Source organism: Pan paniscus, chromosome 5 (genome assembly GCF_029289425.2).
Source record: "Pan paniscus chromosome 5, NHGRI_mPanPan1-v2.0_pri, whole genome shotgun sequence".
Classification (NCBI taxonomy): domain Eukaryota; kingdom Metazoa; phylum Chordata; class Mammalia; order Primates; family Hominidae; genus Pan; species Pan paniscus.
Genome location: NC_073254.2, coordinates 117,041,022 through 117,068,546, shown reverse-complemented (window position 1 = coordinate 117,068,546; position 27,525 = coordinate 117,041,022). Strand labels below are relative to the sequence as shown.

General features: G+C 38.8%; 1 protein-coding gene across 15 annotated transcripts in view; it reads right to left on the bottom strand.

The window, feature by feature from the left end:
• The window catches only part of KLHL32 (kelch like family member 32), a 256,154-nt gene that overhangs the window by 125,528 nt on the left and 103,101 nt on the right, over positions 1 to 27,525 (bottom strand). For 2 of the 15 annotated variants that reach the window (XM_008978094.5, XM_055113973.2), the window contains exon 1: positions 15,626 to 15,742. The exons of 10 other annotated variants lie outside the window; for them this stretch is intronic. In XM_008978094.5, the coding sequence (XP_008976342.2) occupies positions 15,626 to 15,709 (84 nt within the window). In that variant the 5' untranslated portion in view covers positions 15,710 to 15,742. Of the gene's footprint in view, positions 1 to 15,625; positions 15,744 to 26,378; positions 26,448 to 27,525 lie in introns of those variants that run through there. 3 more of the 15 variants (XM_034962549.3, XM_057302565.2, XM_034962557.4) reach the window with 3 other exon arrangements.

Below are 27,525 nucleotides of genomic sequence, written 5' to 3'. Positions count from 1 at the left end.
CATGCCCTTCACCACCATTCTTCTGTGCCTACTCAGGTGCCTCCCTCTCAAGTTGGAAAGACTGCCAGATAAACTGGGAAACTGGTAGGCCCTTCAATTCAAAGAAAGACAAACAGAATCAGGCTGTGTTTAGACTTACAGACCTCCTCTCCTCCACTTCTTCAAACCACAGTTGACCTCAGAAGGATGAATATTCATTGCCTACCTGAGAAATGCATTAATATCTATTACTGGAATTTCACATGAAGTTAGCTAATTCCCATAATTGTAGCAGGATCAGAAAGCATCTAATACTTGTATTGTGATTATAAAGTGATATGAATGATTTGATATGAAAATCTCTCATTAGAGTCACAGCTCTCTGAGTGAGAAGCATGCTGATAATTCAATCTTTCAGGAGTTCAGGCATGCAAGCCCAGAATGCAGTCAACATCAGATGGGCTAATGAAAAGCAACCAATTCAACAAGCAGCTGGATCATCCCACTCTATGGACAATTCATTCCAAATCAGTTTTTTACAAAGACAATAAACAGAATCATGGCATTTCTACAGATTCCAATAATTCTTTATACCAATTCATCAGGCTCACAGGATCAGATGTCTTCTCCTCTTTTGTAAAACATCTGCCTTCACTCAACACTAATTTTTAAGAATTTTAAAATTCCATCAGCTTTATTATCCTTTAAACATGTGGTCTTCTTTTGGATGAAGCTGAGGTTGACTGTATACCTGAGATCAAATAAGCATGAATGCAAATTTTACTTTAAATAAAACAGCATAAAAGTTATAATCTTAAAAGCATAGAAAAGATATGGCAGAAAAATAAAGTGATATTTCAATATATATTTGAAACAAATACATATAAAGGGGCTTAGCACAATGACTGTCACAGTGTAAATGATAAAAAATGTTAGCTATTATTACTTTAAAACTATTTTTCTAGCTTCATAATACTTACATTTACTAGATGTGAATCAGTTTAAATAAAAGAATAAAATGTAGACCAGACTTCACCATTATCCATCCATTCACTATAATGAAGACAATGAGCTAACTATAAACGCGATAATGAAAATTAAATGAATGACTGAAATGTTAACAATTTCTCTGGCATTGATTCAAATAATTTTAAAGAGGAATATGATGATGGCTCTTTAGATGGCTCTCAGCTTTCTATTTAAAAAAGAGGTAACATTTGGCCAATATCACTGTTACCTGGTAACTTACCTTGAATTGACAAAAGGAAATCCATTTTTAATGAAATGTGCTCAGTTTCAAAAGGAAATTATGAAGTCATTTAATTTGAAAAAAAAAAAGCAACAACAAAAACCCACATACTTCTTCATGTTCACAAGGTCCTGTCCCACAGTACATCAGAATCAGCCTTATCCCACCACCATGTGCAGACTCTATTACAGCAGCTATGTGGCTGCTCATAGTCAGCCAGGCAATTAATACTTATGGAATATCTACCAGATGTGAGGCTCTGTAACAGCCTGTTTATAAAATGCCAGGTTGACTGCTTAATTTGGCTTTGCAGAATGTCAAGGCCGCTATTAATAGTGCTACTTTTTCTGACTAAAATTAGAAGCTATTTCTTAAGTCCTCTTCCTAACAGATACTACCTAAATGATTAATCCTCAGACACGAAGTGGACAATGCCAACTTCTACTCACAGACAACAGTATAATATGATTTAGGTGAGAAATTGAGCACATTTTCATCTCTGGATGATTTTTTGTCAATTTCTACAGCTCCTTGGACTGTAGAATATTTTTTCATACATTTTTCAAAAGTCACAATTGCTTTAGGACAAGACAAGATGAGCCTATTGCAGCTTTTCAGGACTCTCTTCTGAACCAGATTCTAGTATCTCCAGAGAGTTACAAGTCGAAGAGAAGAGAGACCACAGTTACCACATTAGGTTCCCAATTAGTTAGCCAAGGATTTTCCTGGCCCCTAGTTCTCTAGTGGCTTCAGGTGATACTATCCATGTAGAACTAGGCCAGCTGGATCTGAGAAAACAGCGAAAAGCCTGCTGGGTGACACGTCTTTGGGACTTACAATTAAATCTCCATTTCAGCAGTATGCATCCACTAAGAATTCAAGAAATTCTATGTTAAGGAATGGGTACAATCCTTGTTGCCCTGGATTTTAAATGAATCTCAGCATCAGTAATGCCATACTGTCATGTGTAGAAAGAAAACAGAGACAGTGACCCAAATTTTCTGAGCCATCCTTGTGTTGCCCACCCCCACAGCAGCTTCTGTAAGGATAAAAACAAAAAATATATATTTAGTTTTAAAGAAAATCAGTTTTACTTGTGAAATTGAAAGAAGTTACACCGATCAGTTTTATATTTACAAGTGTATCTATAAATTCAGTTTATAGATTGTCAGCTTATAGTTTATAGATTGTCAATGCTGAAAAAATATGGTCCAAAACCCCAGAGGGGAAAGATCTTTTGCTAACCAGTCTTATGCCTTCAAATGTTTTAAAAAACCTAAATGGTGGCTTTTTTGTCTTTACAATTTCTAAATTATATGTATTTAGTAGTATATGAATATAGTTGATATGGTTTGGATCTCTGTCCCCACTTAAATCTCATCTCAAATTGTAATCCTCATAATCCCCACATGTCAAGGGAGAGACCTGGTGGGAGGTGATTGGATTGTGGAGACGGTTTCCCCCATGATGCTCTCATGATAGTCAGTGAGTTCTCATGATATCTGATGGTTTTATAAGTGGCAGTTTCCCCTGCTCTCTTCTCGCTCCTACCACCTTGTGAAGAAGGTGCTTGCCTCCTCTTCGCCTTATGCCATGATTGTAAGTTTCCTGAGGCCTCCCCAGCCATGTGGAACTGTGAGTCAATTAAAACTCTTTCCTTCATAAATTACCCAGTCTCAGGTATTTCTTTATAGCAGTATGAAAATGAACTAATACAAGTCTTCTTTAAAAATTAGGTGATCAGGGCTGGGCGCCATGGCTCATGCCTATAATCCCAGCACTTCGGGAGGCTGAGGCCAATGGATCACCTGAGGTCAGGAGTTCGAGACCAGCCTGGCCAACATGATGAAACCCCATCTCTACTAAAAACACAAAAATTAGCCAGGTGTGGTGGCGGGCGCCTGTAATCCCAGCTACTTGGAAAGCTGAGGCAGGAGAATCGCTTGAACCTGGGAGACGGAGATTGCAGTGAGTTGAGATCGCACCACTGCACTCCAGCCTGGGCAACAAGAGTGAAACTCCATCTCAAAAAAAAAAAAAATTAGGTGTTATCACAGGTAAAACTAGAGTCCTCCTTTCTGAGAAGGTAATACAGTATTTAAGCAAAGACCTGCAGAGGGCAAGGAAGGAAGTCATGTAGCTATCTAGAGGAGTAATCCAGGCAGAGGAAACAGCTGTGCAAAGATTCTCAGGTGCCTGTCTGAGGAATAGCAAGAAGGGCAGTGTGACTGGAATGGATGGAGGTTGAGAGTTGTAGGAGGGATGACAGATGATGTAGAATCATGTACCCTTAAAGACTCTGGCTGTTATTCTGCATAAGAGTAGAAACCGTCATAGGGTTTGAGCAGAAGTGACAATCCAATTTGTGTTTTCAGTGGGTTCACTGGGGCTGCAGTATTGAAACAGACTCCAAAGCATCAAGGATTGAAGAAGGAAAACAGACTAGGAGGATACTGCAAAACTCCAGGCAAAACATAATGGTAGCTTAGACCAGGGTGGTAGTACTAGAAGTGGCTGGAGTCTGGATATGTTTTGAAGGTCCAGCTATGGGGACCTGCCAGCAGTCTGGATGCAAGAAAATAGAGTCACGGATGACACAGATAATTGGGGCCTGCATTAACTGGACAGTTGCCATTAACTGAAATTGAAAAAACTGTGCAATAAGCAGTTTTGTGGGAGAAAACTGGAAGTTTGATTTAGGACACATTAGATTTGTGATGCCTCTTAAACATCCAACTAGAGAAGATAAGCAGGCTGTTGGATATATGATTTCACAATTTTAGGGGAAGTCCAATTCGGAAATATAAATTTGTCAGTCATCATTTCTGGTGGTTAATTTCATGTGCCAATTTGACTTGCCACAGGTGTTTAGATATCTGGTAAAACATTATTCTAGTATGTCTGTGAAGGTGTTTCTGGATGAAATTAACATGTTAATCAGTAGACTGAATAAAGCAGATTGTCCTCCTTAATGTAGATGGGACTCATCTAGTCAGTTGAAAGCCTGAATAGAATCAAAAGACTGAAAAAGAGGGGATTCCCTCTACTGACTGTCTTCATGCTAGGACATGCCATCTTCAGGCTTGAACTGAAACATCAGCCCTTTCTGGGTCTCACGCCTGCCAGCTTTCCAACAGAAACTACATCATCGGCTCTCCTGGGTCTCAGGCCTTCAGGCTGACAGTAAAACTACACCATTGTTGAAAAACTACCTGTTGGGTACTATCCTCACTACGTGGTGATGTGGTCATTCATACAGCAAACATCAGTGGCACACAATTTACCCACGTAATAAACCTGCACATGTGCCCCTAAACCTAAAGTAAAAGTTAAAATATAAAACCCAACACTATTGGCTCCCCTGGGTCTCCAGCTTGCCAAATGCAGATCTTGGGACTTGTCAGCCTCCATAATCGTATGAGCCAACTCCTTATAATAAATCTTTTTTTCTCTATATATACAACCTATTGGGTCTGCTTCTCTGGAGGACTCTAATACATTATCATATAGGAATACATATATATTACCCTATATAATACATCATCATATAGGAATACATGTATGTGTGAGATCCTGTGAGATCACCATGGAAGCTAATAGAGACAGCAAGGTGGAAGGACTGAACCTGGGTCAGTCCTGTAATTTTAAGAAATTGGGGAGATTGGGAAAAACTAGCAAGGAAGGTTCAGAAGGAGCAGCCAGCAAGTGGGAGGAAAACCTGGAGAATGTGGAACAAAGCCAAGTGAAGAAAATGTTTCAAGGAAGAAATAGGAAGTGACTGAGATGCTGATGTGTTGAGGAAAATGAGGACTGGAAACTGATTATTGAATTTGGCTGTATTTTATTTATAATTTTTGTATCTATATTGAGATATGGATCTCATTATGCTAGTCTTATAAAATGAGGTGTGTGGCTTTCCATCTTCTTCTGGGCTTTAGAACAGGTTTATGTAATATAGGAATCAGCTATTAAGTAAAGAGTTGATAGTACTATAAGAAAAAAATCTGGGCCCATTGCCTTTCTGACAAAATGTGTGCTTATTTTGTCAACAAAATAGGCCCACTTTTGATAATTACATTTTTCTATAAACTTGTTACCAAGATTTTGAAGTTTATTGGCATAGAGTTTCTATCGTATTTCTGGTAATCATTTTTTTCATCTCTAGATAACATCTTTTTTCATTTTTTATATTGTATTTCTTTTTTTGAAATTCTTGAATAATTTGGTCAAAGTTTATCTAAATAATTTGTATTTTTAAAAAATAGTATAGGCTGGGTGCAGTGGCTCACGCCTGTAATCCCAGCACTTTGGGAGGCCGAGGCAGACAGATCACAAGGTTAAGAGTTCGAGACCAGCCTGGCCAAAATGGTGAAACCCCGTCTCTACTAAAAATCCAAAAAAAAAAAAAAAAAAGCCAGGCGCAGTGGCTCACGCCTGTAATCCCAGCACTTTGGGAGGCCGAAGCAGGTGGATCATGAGGTCAGGAGTTTGAGACCAGCCTGGCCAACATGGTGAAACCCTGTCTCTACTAAAAATACAAAAATCAGCCTGGCACGGTGGCTGGCACCTATAATCCCAGTTACTCGGCAGGCTGAGGCAGGAGAATTGCTTGAACCCAGGAGGCAGAGGTTGCAGTGAGCCAAGATTGCTGCACTCTAGCCTGGGCGACAGAGCAAGACTCTGTCTCAAAAACACAAAAAAATTAGCCGGGCGTGGTGGTGGGTGCCTGTAGTTCCAGCTACTTGGGAGGCTGAGGTAGGAGAATGGCTTGAACCCGGGAGGCAGAGATTGCAGTGAGCCGAGATCGCGCCACTGCACTCCAGCCTGGCAACAGAGGGAGACTCCGTCTCAAAAAAAAGAAAATAGTATAAAAATTTTTTTGCCGTTTCATGAATGTCTGCTTTTATGCTTATTTACTTCCAATTATTTTATTAGGGTTGAAAGCATAGCTCTTATTTTGGATGTTTCCTATTTTTAAATAAATGCACCAAGGCTTGGAGAGGACACTGATGTGCCACTCAGATCCCTCTTTAATGAAGAATTCTTCATTCCTAGCTGCTGAGAGAACTGTGGGCAGACCGACTTCACCTGCCAGCCTTTTCAGGGATTGACTCAGCTACTGTGAGTGCTTCACCCAAAGTCCCACACCTTACCGGGGTGGCCCACATCCAGTGACTAATCTTTGCAAGAATATAAAGTCCTAATCACACTGGCCAACTCTGAAAAACATTTTAGCTCCTGTGTTCCCTGTGGAGTCCCCTGAGGCTGTCATTGGGCTTGCATTGAAGACCAACTTCTCCTTCCTGCCTTCTTTACCTCCCTTCTGCAGGTATTGGGTCCAAGGGCTCTTCACACTAATCTCTGTCTCAGAGTCTACTTCCCAAGGAACGCAAATTGCAAAAAGGCTATAACTATGCTTCTTCAAGTCCATATTAAGAACCCTGCTTTTTTCTGGTATTCAGTTTTAAATATTTTGTAATTTCTATATTCATTTTCCTTTTATCTCATAGACTTTTAAGAGTATTTTTTACAATTGCAAGTATATGATAGGAGGAGGCTAGATTATCAATTTTGCTACAGATTTCTGATTTTAATGAGTCCTTTATGTCCTAATTATGTACTTGATCAGAACAACCTACTTAACTATCATTTTTGTAATTGTTTCATGTGTGCTGAGAATGTGTACTATCCATATCCTCCGTCTACATTTAAAAAAAATCTATATGATCTGTCAGTTTCAGAGAGAAGAATGTTAAAAATCTCCAACTGATTGAGAATTTGTTAATTTCTCCTTATGATTCTATCATTTTCCTAATATATTTTGAAGGTTTGTTAAGTGAATATAGGTTCATAACTGTTATCTGATAGATTGTTACTTTGGCCAGCATAGAATTTCTACTTTTTCTCCCTTCCAATTCTGTTCATCTTGAATTCTACTTTATAGCATATTAATATTGTTACACATATGTTTTTGTTAGCATCTGACTAATATATTTTTCTGAGGTACATTTCTTTATTAATAAATATACTTGGATTGATTTTTTTTTTTTTTTTTTTTTGAGACTGAGTCTTGCTCTGTCGTCCAGGCTGGAGCACAGTGGTGCGATCTCGGCTCGCTGCAACCTCTGCCTCCCTGGTTCAGGCGATTCTCCTATTCTCCTGCCTCAGCCTCCTGAGCAGCTGGGATCACAGGAGTGTGCCAACATGCCCAGATAATTTTTTTTTTTTTTTTTAAGTAGAGACAGGGTTTCACCATGTTGGCCAGGCTGGTCTCAAACTCCTGACCTCAGGTGATCCGCCTGCCTTGGCGTCCGTGCCTGGCCAAATTGATATTTTTAATAAATCTTAGTTTGTATCTTTCAATAGATGCCTTTGATCAGTTCACAATTTTGTGATTACTAAAATATTTGGTCTAATATCTGTCATCTTCTGTTGTGTTTTTACATTCCATGCTTTCTCTGTTTCTTTTTTTCTCCTTAGAAGTATGTAGCATTGAAAAAAGTTTCCTCGATTCAATATTAATTATACTTACTGTACTCTTTTTGACTGCATCAATAACTAGTTTCCACACTGTCCTAGTTTCATCCACTTGTTGAGTCTGTTAATGATTTTGTATTAACTAAGGTAATGTGGCATTAAAATCTTAGGCAGTTTTATAATAGATAAAACCCAAATTCCCAGTGACTTCACTCACTCATGACACAGCCTAGTGTGTGTATTCCTAGTTAAGCCATCATCCACATGATCACTTGGGGCCCAGGTTCCTTCCATCATGGGGCTCTGCTCTCCTCTAGGTCCTCTGCTGCCATTCCATCTGGCTTGTAGATGGGAAAGAGAGACTGTGGAACAGGTACCTCTGTTTCATAACCATTGTGTCCTTCTAGTCATACCCTCCTGGCAAGGGCTAGTCATATGGCCCCACCTAGATACAAGTGGGACTGGAAAGTGAAGTCGCTGGCTGAGAAGAATTTCCAAGCCATATCCCCAAAAGAGAAACCTAAATTGGCTGGCCGTCTCTGCTGCACTCTTGTTTCTATAATTTCCAGAATAGTCTGGCTTGTCTATCACAACTTCAAGATTAGAAGACCCTGGCCCCTTTGCATGGCACCATTTATTTCTCTGTCTTCCATCCTTTTTTCCACCTAACCCTTGCCTGACTCCTCACCTTTGTTCTGTATTTGGCATTATCTGTTCCGTCAGCCCCTCTCCAGAATGGAATGCTACCAGCAAACCTCAAACTATAGGTAGAGAAGGGCAGCAACTCTCCCAATGATGAGGGCATTCCCTATGGTAGCCAAAACATTGGGTAAGAACCCTGGAGATTAAGAAGCTTCCAGCTGAAACTAGCTATGCTATCTGTCTCTGAGTTCAAGTCAAATCTTTTAGATGCACCAGCTTGGCTCTGCTTATTAATCTCCTAAATCTCAAGGACATGGCATGGGATAACTCATCCAGATGTGTCCAGGATTTTTTTTCTTTTTTCTTTTTGAAATTAACATCTATAAAACGTCATGCTAATTTGCTCACCAAATTCCAGTCATACTGACTTTAAAAACCAGTTAACATTTCCAACCTGTATTTAGTCCATTTTCACACTGCTATAAAGAAATACCTGAGACTGGGTAATTTATAAAGGAAAGAGGTTTAATTGACTCACAGTTCCACATGGCTGGGGAGGCTTCAGGAAACTTACAATAATGGTGGAAGGCAAAGGGGAAGCAAGGACTTTCTTCACATGGCAGCAGGAGACAGAAGAGAGTGAAGGGGATAGAGCCTCTTATAAAACCATCAGTTCTTGTGAGAACTCACTCATTATCATGAGAACATCATGGGGTAAACCAACCGCAGGATCCAATCTTCTCACACCAGGTCCCTCCCAGGATTATGGGGATTGCAATTCGAGATGAGATTTTGCTGGCGACATAGCCCAAACCATATAATTCTGCCCCTGGCCCCTCCCAAATCTCGTCCTCACACTTCAAAACACAATCATTCCCTTCCAACAATCCCCCAGAGTCTTAACTCAATCCAACATTAACTCAAAAGTCCAAGTCCAAAGTCTCATCTAAGACAAGGAAAGTCCCTTCCACCTACAAGCCTGTAAAATCAAAAGCAAGTTAGTTACTTCCTAGATAAAATGGGTGTACAAGCATTGGGTAAATACACTCATTCCAAAAGGGAGAAATTGGCCAAAATAAAGGAGCTACAGTTCCATGCAAGTCTGAAATCCAATAGGGCAGTCATTAAACCTTAAAGTTCCAAAATGATCTCCTTTGACTCCATGTCTCACATCTAAGGCACACTGATGCAAGAGGTGGGCTCCCATAGCCTTGGGCAGCCACCCCTGTGGCTTCACAGGGTACAGTTCCCCTCTCTGCTTTCATGGGCTTGCATTGAATGTCTTCACCTTTCCGAGGCACACAGTGCAAGCTGTCAGTGGAGCTGCCATTCTGGGGTCTGGAGGATGGTGGCCTTCTTCTCACAGCTCCACTAGGCAGTGCCCCAGTGGGGACTCCGTGTGGGGGCTCCGACCCCACATTTCCCTTCTGCATTGCCCTAGCAGAGGTTCTCCATGAGGGCTCCAACCCTGCAGCAAATTTCTGCCTGGACATGCAGGTGTTTCCATACATCCTCTAAATCTGGGAGGAGGTTCCCAAGACTCAATTCTTGACTTCTGTGCACCCACAGCCCCAACATCACATGGAAGCCTCCAAGGCTTGGAGCTTGTGCCCCCTGAAGCAATGGTCTGAGCTGTACCTTGGTCCCTTTTAGCCATGGCTGAGATGCAGGGGACCAAGTCCCAAGGCTGCACATAGTGACGGGCCGACCCATGAGACCATATTTTCCTCCTAGGCCTCCAGGCCTCTGATGGGAGGGGCTGCCACCAAGATCTCTGACATGCCCTGGGGACATTTTCCCCATGATCTTGGCAATTAACATTCTGCTCCTTGTTACTTATGCAAATTTCTGCGGGCAGCTTGAATGTCTCCCCAGAAAATGGGTTTTTCTTTTCTATTGCATCATCAGGCTGTAAATTTTACAAACTTTTATGCTCTCCTTCCCTTTTAAACATAGGTTCCAATTTCACATCATCTCTCTCACATTCAGAGTTCCACAGGTCTCTAGGGCAGGGGCAAAATGCCGACAGTCTCTTTGGTAAAGCACAGCAATAGTGACCTTTGCTCCAGTTCCCAAGAAGTTCCTCATTTCCATCTGAGACCACCTCAGCCTGGACTTCACTGTCTACATCATATCAGCATTTTGGTAAAGTCCATTCAACAAGTCTCTAGGAAGCTTCAAACTTTCCCACATCTTCCTGTCTTCTTCTGAGCCCTCCAAACTGTTCCAACCTCTGCCTGTTATCCAAAGTTGCTTCCATATTTTCAAGTATCTTTATAGCAGTACCCTACTCTCTGCAGTATCAATTTCCTGTACTGGTCCATTCTCACACTGCAATAAATACCCAAGACTGGGTGATTTATAAAGAAAGGAGGTTTAATTGACTTACAGTTGCACATGGCTAGGGAGGCCTCAGGAAACTTACAATCATGGCAGAAGGCAAGGGGCAAGCAAGGACCTTCTTCAGAAGGCAGCAGGGGAGAGAAAAAGGGAGTGAAGGAAAAAGAGCCCCATATAAAACCATCAGATCTCCTGAGAACTCACTCACTATGATGAGAACACCATGGGGGAAATCACCGCTATGATTCAATCACCTCCCACCAGGTCCTTCCCCTGACAAATGGGGATTATGGGGATTAAAATTCGAGATGAGATTTGGGTGGGGACACAGAGCCTAACGATATCACAACCTTTGCTCTCATACTAAGCTATTCAGCAGAGTAGGAGGCAGGTGAGAATGGGGTTGGGAATTTGACCTTTGAAGTCCAACAGATAAGGATTTGAGCCTTGGCTGCATCCTTTATGAGTTAAATGACCTTAGCTGGGTTACTTTACTTCCCTAAGCCTCAGTTTTCATGAACACAAAATGAAGATACCTGCCTCAGAGAACTGTTGCATGGACAATGACAAAATGCAGATTATCTGGCTTATAGTAGACAATCAGAATTTGTCAAATGGGTCAATGAATTCTTTTTCTCTAAACTTCAGTAGTAGTGCCTATGAAGTCATATTTAAATTCTGTGTACTATTTCACTATTATAGTATTCTTGAAACATTTTTTCACTGTGCAAACACCATCACCATACTGTTGAGTAGTAGCCCTAATATTTACATATTTATAAATTATAAATTATATAGACATACTATATACCAATTTGTTATATATGCTATAAAACAAACCCAAAGCAGAAATAAAGTTGGTAATAATAATTTACAGATACGAAAAAAGAAACTTTTTTTTTTTTTTTTTTGAGACGGAGTCTCGTTCTGTCACCCAGGTTGGAGTGCAGTGGCACGATTTCGGCTCACTGCAAGCTCCGCCTCCCGGGTTCATGCCATTCTCCTGCCTGAGCCTCTCCAAGTAGCTGGGACTACAGGCACCCGCCACAACGCCCGGCTAAATTTTGTAGTTTTAGTAGAGACGGGGTTTCACCGTGGTCTTGATCTCCTGACCTCGTGATCCGCCCGCCTCGGCCTCCCAAAGTGGTGGGGTTACAAGCATGAGCCACCGCGCCCGGCCAAAAAAGAAAAATATACAGAGAGAAAATTTCCTTCCCCTGCACCCTCAGGGGTGCACAAACCCGTACTTCAGAGACCACTGCACTTATGTTAATTTTTCAGTTTAAACTTTAGGACAACAAATTTATAAAATGAGCATTTATCCCTTTTGACAAATATTGTTTGTGGCAACAGGGGAAATAACCCAATATAATAAGTCACAGCAAGTTGCAAAGTTGGCTTGACTCCCATAATACGCTGTTTTCTTCCTTTGCCTCAGTAGGTGATAATCATTTCAGCTCTGGGAACACTGAAAAATTAATATAAATTCTGATTGAAGGTATTTGTGGAACTTATATCAAAAGATTGAATAACTTTTTAATTAATACTTAGGCTGTTTACTAAATGTTATTTTATCCTTTCATGGAATCAAAATGCCTTAACTGGGTATTTCATTGTTAGACCTGACACGTGTACATGTGTGTATGTGTGTGTCTGTGTATGTATGTGGTGGGGAGAGCAGGGTGACTTCAGGGACTTTCTTAGTAAAAACAAAAACACCACCTAGCATTGGTGTAACTATTTTTATTCCTTTCTAAGCACTGCCACTTATATTATATCAGGTGATTTTTTAAATGGAATAACAAAACAGGTACTATTCTCTCCATTTTACAGCAACGAAACCAAGGCACAAAAACTGAAGTGAGTTTCCTCATATAATGTGGCAACTTAACAATAGAGAGGATATTCTAATAAAAAGTTATTTAACACTAGCTCAGTGCACTTTTCTGATACCAAACTGCTGAAATACACTGGATATTAAAATCTGCATCTTCTACGATGTGCAACTTTACACATATTTTTCTCATAAAGTACAAGGAATGTTATTTCTCACAAGAAAATGTACAGTTATTTTAAGAGCATTTACTATATTTCGCTTATGTAAAAGCTAGGAGGGGTAAGTATCCTTTTCTCACAAAATTACATGTCATGACATTTCTGCCATTTAAGATTACAAAACTCACTGACCAAACACCATTTAGAGGCATAGAGATCTCTATTATTAACAAGAAAAAGATGAAATTTTGAAAAAGGGCTCTTTTGGACTTAGAGTGCTGAGGAAGGTGCAGTGAAAAATAACCACAACCATAACAATAACAATAATAATAAAGTTTTCTACATCAAACATGTCAAATCCTTCTGACTCTTTTCTGATATTCTGCTTTGAAATAAAGGAACCCAATTACTTCTTATATGAGAACCCTCATATATAGTTTAATTGCTCTTCAAATCTGAAACCTATGACTGAATTACGTTTCTCAACATTTTCAGGTGGCACTATGAGACCAGGATTACAGAAATGATAGTAAGCAAAGCCACATCTGAAAATTCACAAAAATTATGAAAAATTCACTGCAGCTAGCAATTGTTAAGATGCCTGTATTAGTTTCCTTGCTACTGTGATAGTACCACAAACTTCGTGGTTTAAAACAACACAAATCTATTTTATAGTTCTGGAAGTCGAAAGCCCAAAATGCGTCTCACTGGGCTAAAATCAAGGCATCAGCAGGGCTGTATTCCTTCTGGAGGCTTTAGGAAGAACTTGTTTCCTTGTCTTTTCCAGCTTACAGAAGTCACTTGTTTCATGGTCTCCTCCTTCAAAGCCAACAATCACATCACTCCAACCTCTGCTTCTGTCCTGACTCCTCTGACTGTGACTCTGCTGACTCTTTCTTCTATCTTTAGGACTTTGTGGTTACATTGGGTCCAGCTATATAATCCAGGATAGTATTGCCACCTCAAGGTCCATCACTTCATTATTACAGGCTCCAGAAATTAGGACATGGACATCTTTGGCCAGGGGGTCTATTATTTTGCCTACCATAATGCTCAATAGCTAATGGCAGACATGAACAGGGAGTACTCAGTTCCACACAGCTTGGTATAATGGAAAATGGAGGGGGTTTGGAGGCATGTGTGCCTAGGCTAGGGTTTAGACTCTAGCATTCAGCAGCTACGTGATTGATTACAAATTATTCAATGTTTAGCAAACTTTAATTCATCATCTGTAAAGTTGTTGTAATATCTACATTTAAGGATTATTAGGGGGATTAAACAAAGAAACAAATGTGAATACAACTAGGACTGAGGTTAGCAAACAAATAAAGAAATATTTTTAATAAACGCCAGTTTACCTTCCTTTCCACGTTTAGGTTTTGCAGCTTGAATAACAATCATTATTTCCTTAGTAAGAAGTGTATTCATTTTCTGGCCTATCCTTGCATCATTAATATCCTTTTCTACTAAGAAGTTTTAAATACTTTTATTTCAGCATGTCCATAAGCAGGAGATAAGTTTGCAATGACTTGGATGCTTAATTTTAATTCAAGATAAATGATCACTCTGAATATGTATCTATTTTCCACACTACAGTGAATTGGGGTTTTAGATGAGTTTATAGAGTTTTTAAAGGTTGTGACAAGAAATTCAACGTTTTTATAATTTAATAGTTTTCTTTGCTCTTTTAAAGAGACTTTTCTCATTCATTATGCAAAAAGGCACAAATTTCCTTTTATTATAGCTTTGAGATTCACTCCCACCACACACATACTTGTGATTAGTAATTAATAATTGTCATCACTATTAGAAAACTTGTCTCATTCCAACCATTAGGGCATAATTCACTGGCTTCTCTAGGTGATTTATCACAAAGCTTCTTAAAAGTGACTTTTGCCTAAAATATGAAGATATGGTTCCTATTATTTTCAGCAACCACCTCTTGCAGGATTCAAAGAAGAACATGTCTCCCATTCTTAATAAACAGCAGTTTTGTTAAATGACCTCAAGTGCTAACATAGTAGAATTTAACGTGAACTTGGCTAGACAAGAGATAAATGACCTAGCAATGATATGATGGCATACATGATAATTCCCTCATGTCCAAACGCTGTCCCTCCTCCCACTACCACTCATGATAAAATAATGGTCCACTGGGAAGCTCTCATTTACCATCTAGAAATAGAACCTTCTTCTGAGCAGGCTGTGAGGTATAGCAGGTGTACGTGTTAAAGATCAGAAAATGCTTCCACACATCCACTGGTATTTGCTTTCCTCTGCTGGACAATCTCCAGTAAAGAATAGTAAACTTGGTACTTCAAATTTCTAATATGCTGTCCAAAATACTCAGTGAAACTAATGATTGTTTTACTACTTAGGAAAAAAAGAAAGCCTAATAAGATACATAAAGGAATGTGCCTTTTATTCTTCTAGGTACTTTTTTATATTCAAAAGTTCTTGATTTCCCAAAAGCCACTATTTCCTTCCCTAGGTAGCAAGATTTGAGGTCATTTGAGGATATTTGTTTTTCAACATTAGGACCAAAATACAACACACAGCAGAATATTAGCAAGTATTTTTTTAGGAAAACACTTTTGTGGTTCCTCACTCATACACACACAAAATTGAGGAAAGATGAGGGATAAATTCTTCAATATCTAAAATAACAGGATGATATATAATCAGAAATAGTTAAGGGGAACAATGCACTATATAGGATTCAATTTATAAACTTTTGTAATAATTTAAATGATGCTGATAAATGTTTTAAAAAATATTTGCTACACTTATTATCTGCAAAGTCCAGGGCTGGGTATTCAGCTATGATCTGGGGGAGAGGGAGAGACAGACATATGAACAAGTCCTGACTCTTCTAATACAGCAACCCTGCTCCACCAGCCCTACCAGAGCCAAGCACCACTGCTGCTGCAACTGCTGTCTTACCTCTATACCCATTCTGCTGATGCTTCCATTGCTTCTATCACTTTCCACTGATTGATAATCTGCAGTGAACCAGGAGCATGGCATAGAGTGTCCTATAAATATTTTTCTGTATGCTCACTTTTTTTTTGTCAAATCAGTGCCTGATCCTTTTCCTTACCCTAAGTCTAGGGAAAAACCCAGTAGCTTGTTTGGGCCATTTCAGTTTGTTTATTCTGCCTTCCTCTGTGTGAGGCTAAACAGAAGTCTTCATAGTTCTCCAGGCTGCAGGCTGGAGACACAGAAGCCTCTGTGTGGGGCCCTCTCACTGACAATGCCCCTCAGTCCCCAGAGCTGGTATCAAAGCTTTTTCAAGGGGAATGCAAATTACCTCCCTTCTTGACCTTAATTATAGTGTCTCGAAAACATATAATCTCCACATACATTTTTTAAGACACTAGAATTAAGATTAAGAAGTCCCTCACGTGCTTTTTAAACTGCTCTTAAATATGAAACAGTCTGATGCTTTAGTAGGTATGAGCATGAAATACAGGCAGTCTTTCCTTCTACTGTCCAGCAAGATCACATTTCACTTCCATCAAATAGGGAATTCAAAGTAGTAAACAAATTATGTTCAAAACAGTAAACTAGCGTATGTAACAACAACAACAAAGCATGTACAAATCCTCCCTTTCACAATATACAAAGCAAAGGAACATCTCACATGCATTTTTCCAGTCCCATACACAACTTTCCAAACATTTCAAATTACATTTATACAAGTGCTCTATTGCAAATTAAAACAGAAGCAACAGCATGGCCAGTAAATCCTAAAGTGTCGATAGTGAAGAGAGTTTTAGGTGCCCAGAGAGCCAATGTGTTTCAAAGATTAAACATTTACATTTGAAAAGCAAAGCCTTGCGAAAAATTATTTCAAAATAAAAGAAACATTTAAATTTAAAATATAGATGAAATTGGTAAAAATTATCTCTGCTGAATAGCCTTAAAAATACTGTTTCTTAACAGAATTTTGGTTTATAAACCAAAATTCCAGTCTATTGTGCTTGAAAACTAGATACCATCACCAATACTAGTAAACCATCAGTTTAACATCTAGTATGTTTCAGACCCTTGGTTTGCAACTGACATTTATCTTATTTAATTTCTACATTAGCCCCATTAAGTGACAACTCACCTGCTTTTACAATTGGAGAAGAATATAAAACTTAATGATATAAAGCCACTTGCCCAAGGATATACACAGCCAGAAGGTATGTGAACAGAGATGTTATAAATTAGACTGGTCTCAGTCTAAAACTATACTGCCCTTCTAATTAATTATCCTATAAAAATGCGGCTGGGGAGCCAAGACGGCCGGCTAAGCACAGCCAGGAGGAACATCTCCCATCAAATGACAGGGACATAGGGAAGAATGAAATACTCTCTGAGCAGATCTTTGGAGAGAAGGCAATGAGTGGATGGAAGGAAGACATAGAGGCTGGGCTGGAGGGAAAGGATGCTAGGAACCCTGCACAGGGCTGCTGAGCAAAGGGACTCATTCCTGGGCTCCAGCGTCTCCTGGGGAAGGAGTGAGATGAACAGCCAAGGTATGGCCTGCTCTCACCGTGGATCTCCAGAATCCTATCAGCAGGAGACCCCATGACCTCCACAAACACTTACCCTGGCAGGGAGAGCTGCCGGGAGAGGTGGCAGGAGCAGGACTCCAGCCTGTGCACAGCTCAGAGGGTTTGGCATGGGAGTGGCTGCAATGGAGCACAGCCAGGGACACCTACGCTCCTCTAGGAGACATTAGCCTAGGGGTGACTGTCATACCTGGACACAGCAGGGTGGTCTTCCTTGTGAGATGGGGCTAGTCTGATCTGAGCACTACCCTGTCTTCTGACCTCTCCTAGGGCTCCAGACTGGTTGCACCCACTTGCAGTGCAGCCTCAGATGCCCAAACAGGGTGCTTCCTGGAAAACTTTACCATAGCTCCTTTGCTGGCAGACTGCACCTGACTGTCAGAGAGTTCCAGTGCACTGGAAACGGCTGAAACACACAGGGCTGCCACGGTCTTCCCCCACCACAACCTCCTCTGCCGGTGCTAGCACACCCTGACACCCAACCCCATGCCGCCACCACCGGCACAAATGCCAAACAACCTGTTACCCCAGTGCCCTGACCCTGTCATGTCACCACCACCACAACCACCTGCATGAGCAGGTGCAGGAATGCCACTGCCCTGCTTCCACTGGTCCCACATCCCAGGCAATTCACATACACACTGAGCATTGCTGCAATTGCTGGCATGTGCAAGCGAGCACAAATTCCACTGCCAACACCTTGATGAAGTAATTTAGTGGGCAGCCCTCATCGGGGTGTTGTGGACAGCAGACTGGGAACACTTTGTCCCCTCCAGTGCAGCAGGTTCCTAACCTTTAGGGGCCAGAGAACAAAGCTAGGGCCCCATTGCCAGCCCCCCAGAGTTAGAGCACATAGTCCAGGAGTGCTGAGCTGAGCCTTGGCCTCATAAAATCTTCCAGAAATGAGGCCGGTTGACTGTACCCACCTTATAGCACAATCAAACTCCCAAGGGTATCAAAGATGAAAAAGCAAAAAACCTCATCCAAAGGACGGCAACCTGAAGACTGAAGAAACATCAGCCCATACACATGAGAAAGAACCAGTGCAAGAACTGTGGCAACTCAGAAAACCAGAGGGTCTTCCTACCTTCAACCAGCCACGCTAGTTTGTCAGCAATGGTTCTTAACCAGGCTGAAATGGCTCAAATGACACATAGAATTCAAAATATGGATAGGAACAAAGATCATCCATATTCAAGAGAAAATCAAAACCCAATCCAAGAGATCTAAGAAGTACAACAAAATGATACAGGAGCGAAAAGATGAAATGGCCACTTTAAGAAATGATCTGGTAAAGCTGAAAAGCTCACTTTAAGGATTACATAATACAATCCTAAGTACTAACGGCAGAAATGATGAAGCCAAAGAAAGAGTCTCAGAACTCGAAGACCACCTCTCCAAAATATTTCAGTCAGACAAAAATAAATAAAAATGAGTAAAAAAGAATGAGCAAAACCTCCAAGAAATATGGGATAATGTAAAGAGACCAAATCTACAATTCATTAGCATCCCTAAAAGAGAGAGAGAAAAAAACAAGCAACTTAGAAAACATATTTGAAGATATCTTTCATGAAAATTTCCCCGACCTTGCTAAAGAGGCCAACACTAAAATTTGGGAAATGTGGAGAACCCCTGTGAGACACTATATGAGATGACCATCCCCAAGACACATAGTCCTCAGATTCCATAACGTAGATATGAAAGAAAAACTCTTAAAAGCATCTAGAGAGAAGGGGTTGGTCACCTAAAAAGAGATCACCATCAAGCTAACAGTGGACCTTTCACCAGAAACCCTATAAGCAGAAGAGTTTGGGGGCCTATATTCAGCATTCTTAAAGAAAAAAAATCCAACAAAGAATGTCATACCTAACCAAACTAAGTTTCATAAGCAAAGGAGAAATAAGATCCTTTTCAGACAAGCAAACGGTACAGGAATTCATTACCACAAGATCCGCCTTACAAGAAGTCCTTAAAAGAGTGCTAAACATGGAAACAAAGACCATTACTGGTCACCACAAAAACACATTTAAGTATATAGAGCAACTACACAATCAAGTCTGCATAGTAACCAGCTAACAACACGATGACAGGATCAAACCCACACATATCAATATTAACCTTAAATGCAAACAGTAGAAATGCCCAAATAAAAGGCACAGAATGTCAACTTGGATAAAGAAGCAAGACCCAACTGTATGCTCGCTTCAAGAGGCCCATCTCACATGCAATAACCCCCATAGGCTCAAAGTAAAGAAATGGAGAAAAATCTGCCAAGCAAACAGAAAACAGAAAAGAGCAGAGCTTTCTATTCTAGTATCAGGCAAAAAAGACTATAAATCAACAACAACAATTTAAAAAGACAAAGAAGAGCATTACCTAATGGTGAAGGATTCACTCAATGAAAAGACCTAACTATCCTAAATATGTATGCACCTAACAGAAGGGCACCCAGCTTCATAAAGCAAGTTCTTAGAGACCTATGAAGAGACCTAGATAACTGAACAATAATAATGAGAGGCTTAAACACTCCACTGATAGTATTAGATCATTGAGGGAAAAAACTAACAAAGATATTCAGGACCTATACTCAGCACTTGACCAAATGGAACTAACAGACATCTACTGAACTTGATGCCCCAAAACAAGAGCATATACATTCTTCTCTTCTGTACATACTATACATTCTTCTCTTCTGTACATACCACATACTCTAAAATCAAGCACACATTTAGCCAGAAAACAATCCTCAGAAAATTAAAAAAAATAAAAAACTGAAATTATACCAACCACATTCTCAGAGCACAGTCTGATAGAAAAGACATTAATACTAAGAAAATCTCTCAAAACCACACAATTATATGGAAATTAAACAATCTGTTACAGAATGACTTGGGTAAACAGTGAAATTGAGGCATAAATCAATAAATTATTTGAAACTAATGAGAATCAATTCACCACATGCCAGAATCTCTGGGACACAGCTAAAGCAGACTGAAGAAGAATGTTTATAGTAATAAATGCCCACATCAAAAAGTTAGAAATATCTCAAATTAACAACCTAACATCACACCTAGAAGAAATAGGAAAAGAACAGCAACCAACTCCCAAAGCTAGCAGAAGACAAGAAATAACCAAAATCAGAGCTGAATCGAATGAAATTGAGATGTGAAAAACCATACAAAAGTTCAACAAATTCAGAAGTTTGCTTTTTGAAAGAATAAATAAGAGAGATAGACCACTACCTAGATTAATAAAGAAAAAAAGAGAGAAGATCTAAATAAACACAAACAGAAATGACAAAGGAGACATTACCACTGACCCCACAGATATGCAAAATACCCTCAGAGACTATTATGAACACCTCTAGGCACAAAAACTAGAAAACCTAGAGGAAATGAATAAATTCCTAGAAACATACAATCTTCCAAGACTGAACCAGGAAGAAATTGAAATCCTGAACAGACAAAATGAGTTCCAAAATTAAATCAGTAATAAAAAGCCTACCAACCAGAAAAAGCCCAGGACCAGACAGATTCACAGTCAAATTCTACCAGGTGTACAAAAAAGTGCTGATACCATTCCCACTAAAACTATTCAAAAACATTGGGGAGGATGTACTCTTCCCTAAATCATTCTATGAGAGCAGCATCATCCTGATACCAAAACCTAGCAGAGCCATAACAAAAAAAAAAGAAAGAAAACTTCAGGCCAATAGCCTTGATGAACATAGATGCAAAAATCCACAACAAAATACTAATAAACCAAACCCAGCAGCACATCAAAAAGCTAATGCACTACGATCAAATAGGCTTTTTCCTTGGGAAGCAAGGTTGGTTCACCATATGCAAATCAATTATTGTGACTCATCACATAAACAAAACTAAAACCAAAACCTTATGATTCTCCTAATAGATGCAGAAAAGGCTTTTGATAAAATTAAATATCCCTTCATGTTAAAAAAAACTCAATAAACTAGGCACTGAAGGAACATATCTCAAAATAATAACAGCCATCTACAACAAACCCTCAGCAAACATACTAAATAGGCAAACGCTGGAAGCATTCCCCTTGAGAACGGGAACAAGACAAGAATGCCCACTCTCACCACTCCTATTCAACACAGTACTGGAAGTCCTAGCCAGAACAATCAGGAAATAGAAAGAAATGAAAGGCATCCAAATAGGAAGACAGGAATCAAACTATCCCTGTTTGCTGATGATGTGACTATATACTTAGAAAACCTCACATAGCCTCTGCCCAAAAGTTCTGACGTCTGATAAACAACCTCAGCAAAGCTTCAGAATACAAAATCAGTGTACAAAAATCAGTAGCATTTCTATACACCAACAACGTCCAAGCTGAAAGCCAAATCAAGAACTCAGTCACATTCACGATGGCCATAAAAAGAATAAAATACCTGGAATATAACAAACCAGGGAGGTGAAAGATCTCTACAAGATTTACAAAACACTGCTCAAAGAAATCAGAGACAATACAAACAAATGGAAAAACATTCCATACTCATGAATAGGAAGAATCAATATTGTTAAATGGCCATACTTCCCACAGCAACATATAAATTCAGTGCTATTCCTATCAAACAACCAATAGCATTCTTCACAGAATTAGAAATAACTATTTTAAAATTCATACAGAACCAAAAGAGAGCTTGAATACTCAAAGAAAAAAGAACAAAGCAGGAAGCCTCACATTAACTAACTTCAAACTATACTACCAGACTACAGTAACCAAAACAGCATGATATTGGTACAAAAGCAGAGACATAGACCAACGGAACAGAATAGAGAACCAGAAATAAAGCCACATACCTACAACCATCTGATCTTTGTTAAAGTCAACAAAAACAAGCAATGGGAAAAAGACTCCCTATTCAATCAATGGTGCTGGTATAACTAGCTAGCCATATGCAGAACTTTGAAACTAGACCCCTTCCTTACAGTATATACAAAAAATCAACTCAAGATGGATTAAAGCTAAATGCAAAACCTAAAACTCTAAAAATCCTGGAAGATAATCTAGGAAATACCATTTCGGACATAGGCCCTGGCAGACATTTCATGACAAAGATGCCGAAAGCAATTGCAACAAAACCAAAAATTTATAAATGACTAATTAAACTAAATAGCTTCTGCATAGCAAAAGAAACTATCAACAGAGTAAACAGGCACTATAGAGAATGGGAGAAAATTTTTATAAACTATATATCCAACAAAGGTCTACTATCCAGAATCTATAGGGAACTTAAACAAATTAACAAGCAAAAAACAAATAACCCCATTAAAAAGTGGGAAAAGGACATGAACAGACACTTTCTAAAAGAAGACATACATACTGCTAACAAGCATATGAAAAAATGTTCATCATCATTAATCATTTGAGAAATGGAAATCAAAACCATGATGAGGTACCATCTTATACCAGTCAGAATGGCTATTATTAAAAAGTCAGAAAATAACAGATGCTGGCAAGGTTACAGAGAAAAGGGAATACTTATACACTGCTGGTAGGAATGTAAATTAGTTTAGCCATTGTGGACAGAACTTTGGCGATTTCTCAAAGAACTTAGAACTACCATTTGACCCGCAATCACATTATTGCGTACATATCCAAAGGAATATAGGAATATATATATTTTCTACCATAAAGACACATGCATGTTCAGTGCAGCATTATTTACGATAGCAAAGACATGAAATCAACCTAAATGCCCATTAACAGTAGACTAAATAAAGGAAATGTAGTACATATTCACCATGGAATATGTACTACATATGTACTATTCTTTTTTGTGCAACCATAAAAATGAAAGAAATCATGTCCTTTGCAGAAACATGGATGGAGCTGGAGGTCACTACTATAAGTGAACTAACGCAGGAACAGAAAACCAAATACTGCGTGATCTCACTTATAAGTGGGAGCTAAACACTGAGTACACATGGACACAAAAAAGGGAACAATAGACAGTGGGGCCTACTTGAGAGTGGAGGGTTGGAGGAGGGTGAGGATAAAAATACACCTATAGCGTACTACACTTAGGACCTGAGTAATGAAATAATCTGTACACCAAACTCCTATGACGCACAATTTACCTATATAACAAACCTGCACATGTACCCTGACCCTAAAAGTGCAAAAAATAATAAATAAACAAAAATATGGGTTCTTCATAGAGTTTGAAAAATATTTGTTTTTGCTCTTAAGCTATATTCGTTATATTTTTAAATTATGCTTTTTTCTTGAAATATTTTAAAGTAAAATTATTAGTCAACTAGGGATTCCCAGAAGCAAGTCAAGGAATTGGTAGAATGAGTAAAGCAAATTGCTTTCTCTAATGTGAGTGGGCTTCATCCAACTGGTTGAAGACCTGGATAGAATAAAAGGCTAAGTGAAAAAAGAATTCCTTCTCTCTGCCTGGCTGTCTTTGAGCAGGAACATTGTTTTTATCCTACCTTTGGACTTATACTCAGACTGGAACTTACACCAACAGCTCTCCTAGTTCAGGCCTTCAGACTTGGACTAGAAGCATACAACCAGCTCTCCTGGGTTTCCAGCTTACCAACTGTAGATCCAAGGACTTCTCAGGTTCCATAATCATGTAAGCCAGTTCTTTACAGTAGAGTTATCTATCTATCTATCTATCTATCTATCTATCTATCTATCTATCTATCTATCTATCTATCTGTTCCTCTTAGTTATGTTTCTTTGGAGAACTCACACTCAATCAGTGTCTGATTTCTCTCTTTTGTAACAGCATCAGTATAACGCTCTTCTTAGGCATATACATACGTCTAGATGAACGGCAACAACCTTTAACAAAAGAGCCAGGCAGATCATCTTCAGAGTGCTACTCTCCATCTAAAAATATCTACTTTCATTATCTTAGAATCACTCATCTTTGACACTAAGACCTGATAGACCATGACTATTATCTGTTCTTCAAAGGAATACATTTTGTTTTTACAACCTAATAGTTCAGTATTGGGCAATATAGGGAGACCCTGTCTCTACAAAAATATAAGAAAAATTAGCCAAGTGTGGTGGCACATGCCTGTGGTCTCAACTACTCATGAGGCTGAGGTGTGAGGATCACTCAGGTCTGGGAGATTGAGGCTTTGGTGAGCCATGATTGTGCCACTGCACTTCAGTCTGAGTGACAAAGACCCTGTCTCAAAAAAACAAACAAACAAAAAAACAAACCAAAACAAAACACAAAACCTTCATTGGAAGGCCACCTTTCTCGAAAACAATAAAACAATTATGAGACAGTTGTGAGGTACCTACAAAATTTTTTTAATTTAAAAATTTAATTAATAAAATGTATGTTTTAGACCAGTTTTAGGTTCACCAGTAAAACTGAGTAGAAAGTATAGAGAGTTCCACATAGCTCCTTCCCCCTCCACAAGCACAGCCTACTCCATCAACATGCCCCACCAGTATGGCAAAATTGCTGAACCAACATTTACACATCATTATTCACCAAATCCAAAGTTTATGTTAGGGTTCACTCCTGGTGTTGTATATTCTATGGGTTTTTATAAATGTATGATTATTTGTATCTACCATTACAGTATCATATAGAATAGTTTCACTGCTTTAAAAAATCCCCTGTGCTCCATCTGTTATCCCTCCTTCTCTCAAGTCTCTGCCAAACACTGACCTTTTATTGTCTCCATAGTTTTGCCTTTTCCAGAATGTCATATAGTTGGATTCATAGAATAGATAGTCTTTTTAGACTGGCTTCATTCACTTTGTAATATAAATTCAAGTTTCACCCATGCATTTTCATGGCTTGATAGCTCATTTCTTTTTATTACAGACTAATATTCCATTTTATGAATATAGCATAGTTTACCTATTCACCTACTGAGTAACATCTTCGTTGCTTCACATTTTGGAAATTATGTGCAGTATTTTTTAGAGAATGTTTTTGAGTAATTAGAATAAAAATTAAAATGTACCCCAAAGTAATAGTGGCAGGAATTATTAGAAAGATACCCATTCTTGCAAGTTTTATTTGATGTCTAGAAAATGGCACAAGTATTTTCAATAGAAATTATAATCATATTTATTACCTCACAAGGAAATCATAAATTTTATCTAAAAATGAAATCATGTTTGTCTACATTGTATTGTATTTCTATCAGTGCTCCTCAAAGTAGTCTGTCTGTGAACTGCTCCTTAAACATCTGGGACAAGATCAGAAATCCGGTTACCAGCACACAAATGAACTTACTACATGCTTCCTCAAGAAAGACTTCCTGTCAAAAAATGCCCATTGAACTGACACAGTGTGTAACAATGTAGTTCATTTACATCCTGTAGCTCATCAGCATGCATAGTTAACAGGCACTTTGCAGACTGGCATTTATCCATGGACCACACTTTGAGTAGCATCAATTAATAGTTTTATATAACACCCTTAGAGTTAGCCTTCCTTTCCCAACTCTCTAATAGTACCACTTTGTTGAATTTTCCTGAGTCCTCCTCAGTCTTCTGCAGAATATGTCAACCTCCTGAAACCCTTTCCTTTTCTGGCTTTGATTAAAATGTACACTTTGCTTATGTTTTTATCTTTGACTTTTCCTTCTTTGTCCCATTGGCCATCTTTGCATTCTTTTTCTACCACCCAAGTAAAAGCATTCTTTAGGTTCTGATCACAGACATTCTTTTCCTGCTCTCTTTCCCTCCCCGTGTGGTCTCTATTCCTGAAGTGTCAACAATCATCTCTATGCAGAAGCTGTAGTGGTGATGTTTTAGGAGCCCTTGCAACATCCGGCACAAACTTTTTTGCATGTAGTAGACGCTCGGTAAATGTCTATGAAATTGAGATAATGGTGAATTACGTGCATGTGGTTTATTTGTTCTTACCACATTAAGAACCATAATAAAGAAGCACATTTATTCAGGAAGTACCAATAGCTACTGTAATAAAAATATCAAATAAGATAAAATATTAATACTAACTAGAATCTAAAAAATTAAAATTCAAAGTTTGAAAAACATTTAAAATAAAAATATTAGAGGCAAATTATAGCTTCACAGAGAAAAAAAAAAGTTGTCTTCAGAAAAAGAAAATAGCAGGGAAAAAATGGTCCTAATACCTGGATTTTTACCTTTTTATACTGTCAGGAATTGTTCACTTCAAAATTCCATCAAATATGGTGAAAACAGATGAGTACAATCTGGAAATAAATTATTTTATTGATGTTTTTGATATCAAAATTCAAACAAAAACGGAAATTAACTCTTTGTTGTTGTTGTTGAGACAGAGTCTTACTCTGTCAATCAGGCTGGAGTGCTGTGGCACAATCATGCTTCACTGCAGCCCGACTTCCCAGGCTCAAATGACCCTCCCACCTTAGCCTCCCAAGGAGCGAGGACTACAGGCACGTGTGACCATGCCCAGCTAATTTTCTAATTTTTTGTAGAGATGGGGTGTCCCTATGTCGCATAGGCTGGTCTTGAACTCCTGGGCTCAAATGCTCCTTCTGCCTCAGCCTCCTAAAGTGTTGAGATTACAGGCATGAGTATCCATGCCCAAGGGAAATATACTTTTTGAAAGCAATATACATTTGTATCACTTCCCCACAGCCTTGTTAATCTGCCTATTAGATGCCTCCTTAAATTTTTTTTCTTCTTAGGATCTTCATAATATCTTCCAAGGTAATAAATTCTTTAGCCATATTCTTCAATTTCTAACTAACGTTGTTCTAGTTATTAATGATTTCTATAAACAGATTTTATAAAATTAAGTGTAAGCCAAAGTATTCATTTGATGGAAAATAACGATCAGTTTACCATGTAATGCATAATTCAAATACTGTAAGAATGATACTCTGGTGCCTCTGTGATCAACACATCAAATACAGGTGGCAGAGAAAGAAAAGAACTTAACATGTGCAAATATGCAAGAATTAGCAATGCTGTTGTTTTTGGCATAAACATCCACTTATCACAGGACTCAGTAGTACTTGCTTGGCCTCAAGCAAAGTAATTAATCACAGGGCAGGACAGTGTAAAATTGACTAAGGAAAATATTGAACATCATGAGATTTAATTTTAGTGACATTCATGCACCAATTAGACAACTGCAGGGTAATGCTTTGCTATTTAGGACAGTAGTAAATATTTATATGCTTACAGTAACCATTAAAAAGCTAAACTAAAAATAATCACTATATGTATTAAAGGACTTGGGGTTATTTTACTATTATTTTTATTAATTTTTTTTCTGAAAAAGAGATTTAGTGTATGTTGTTC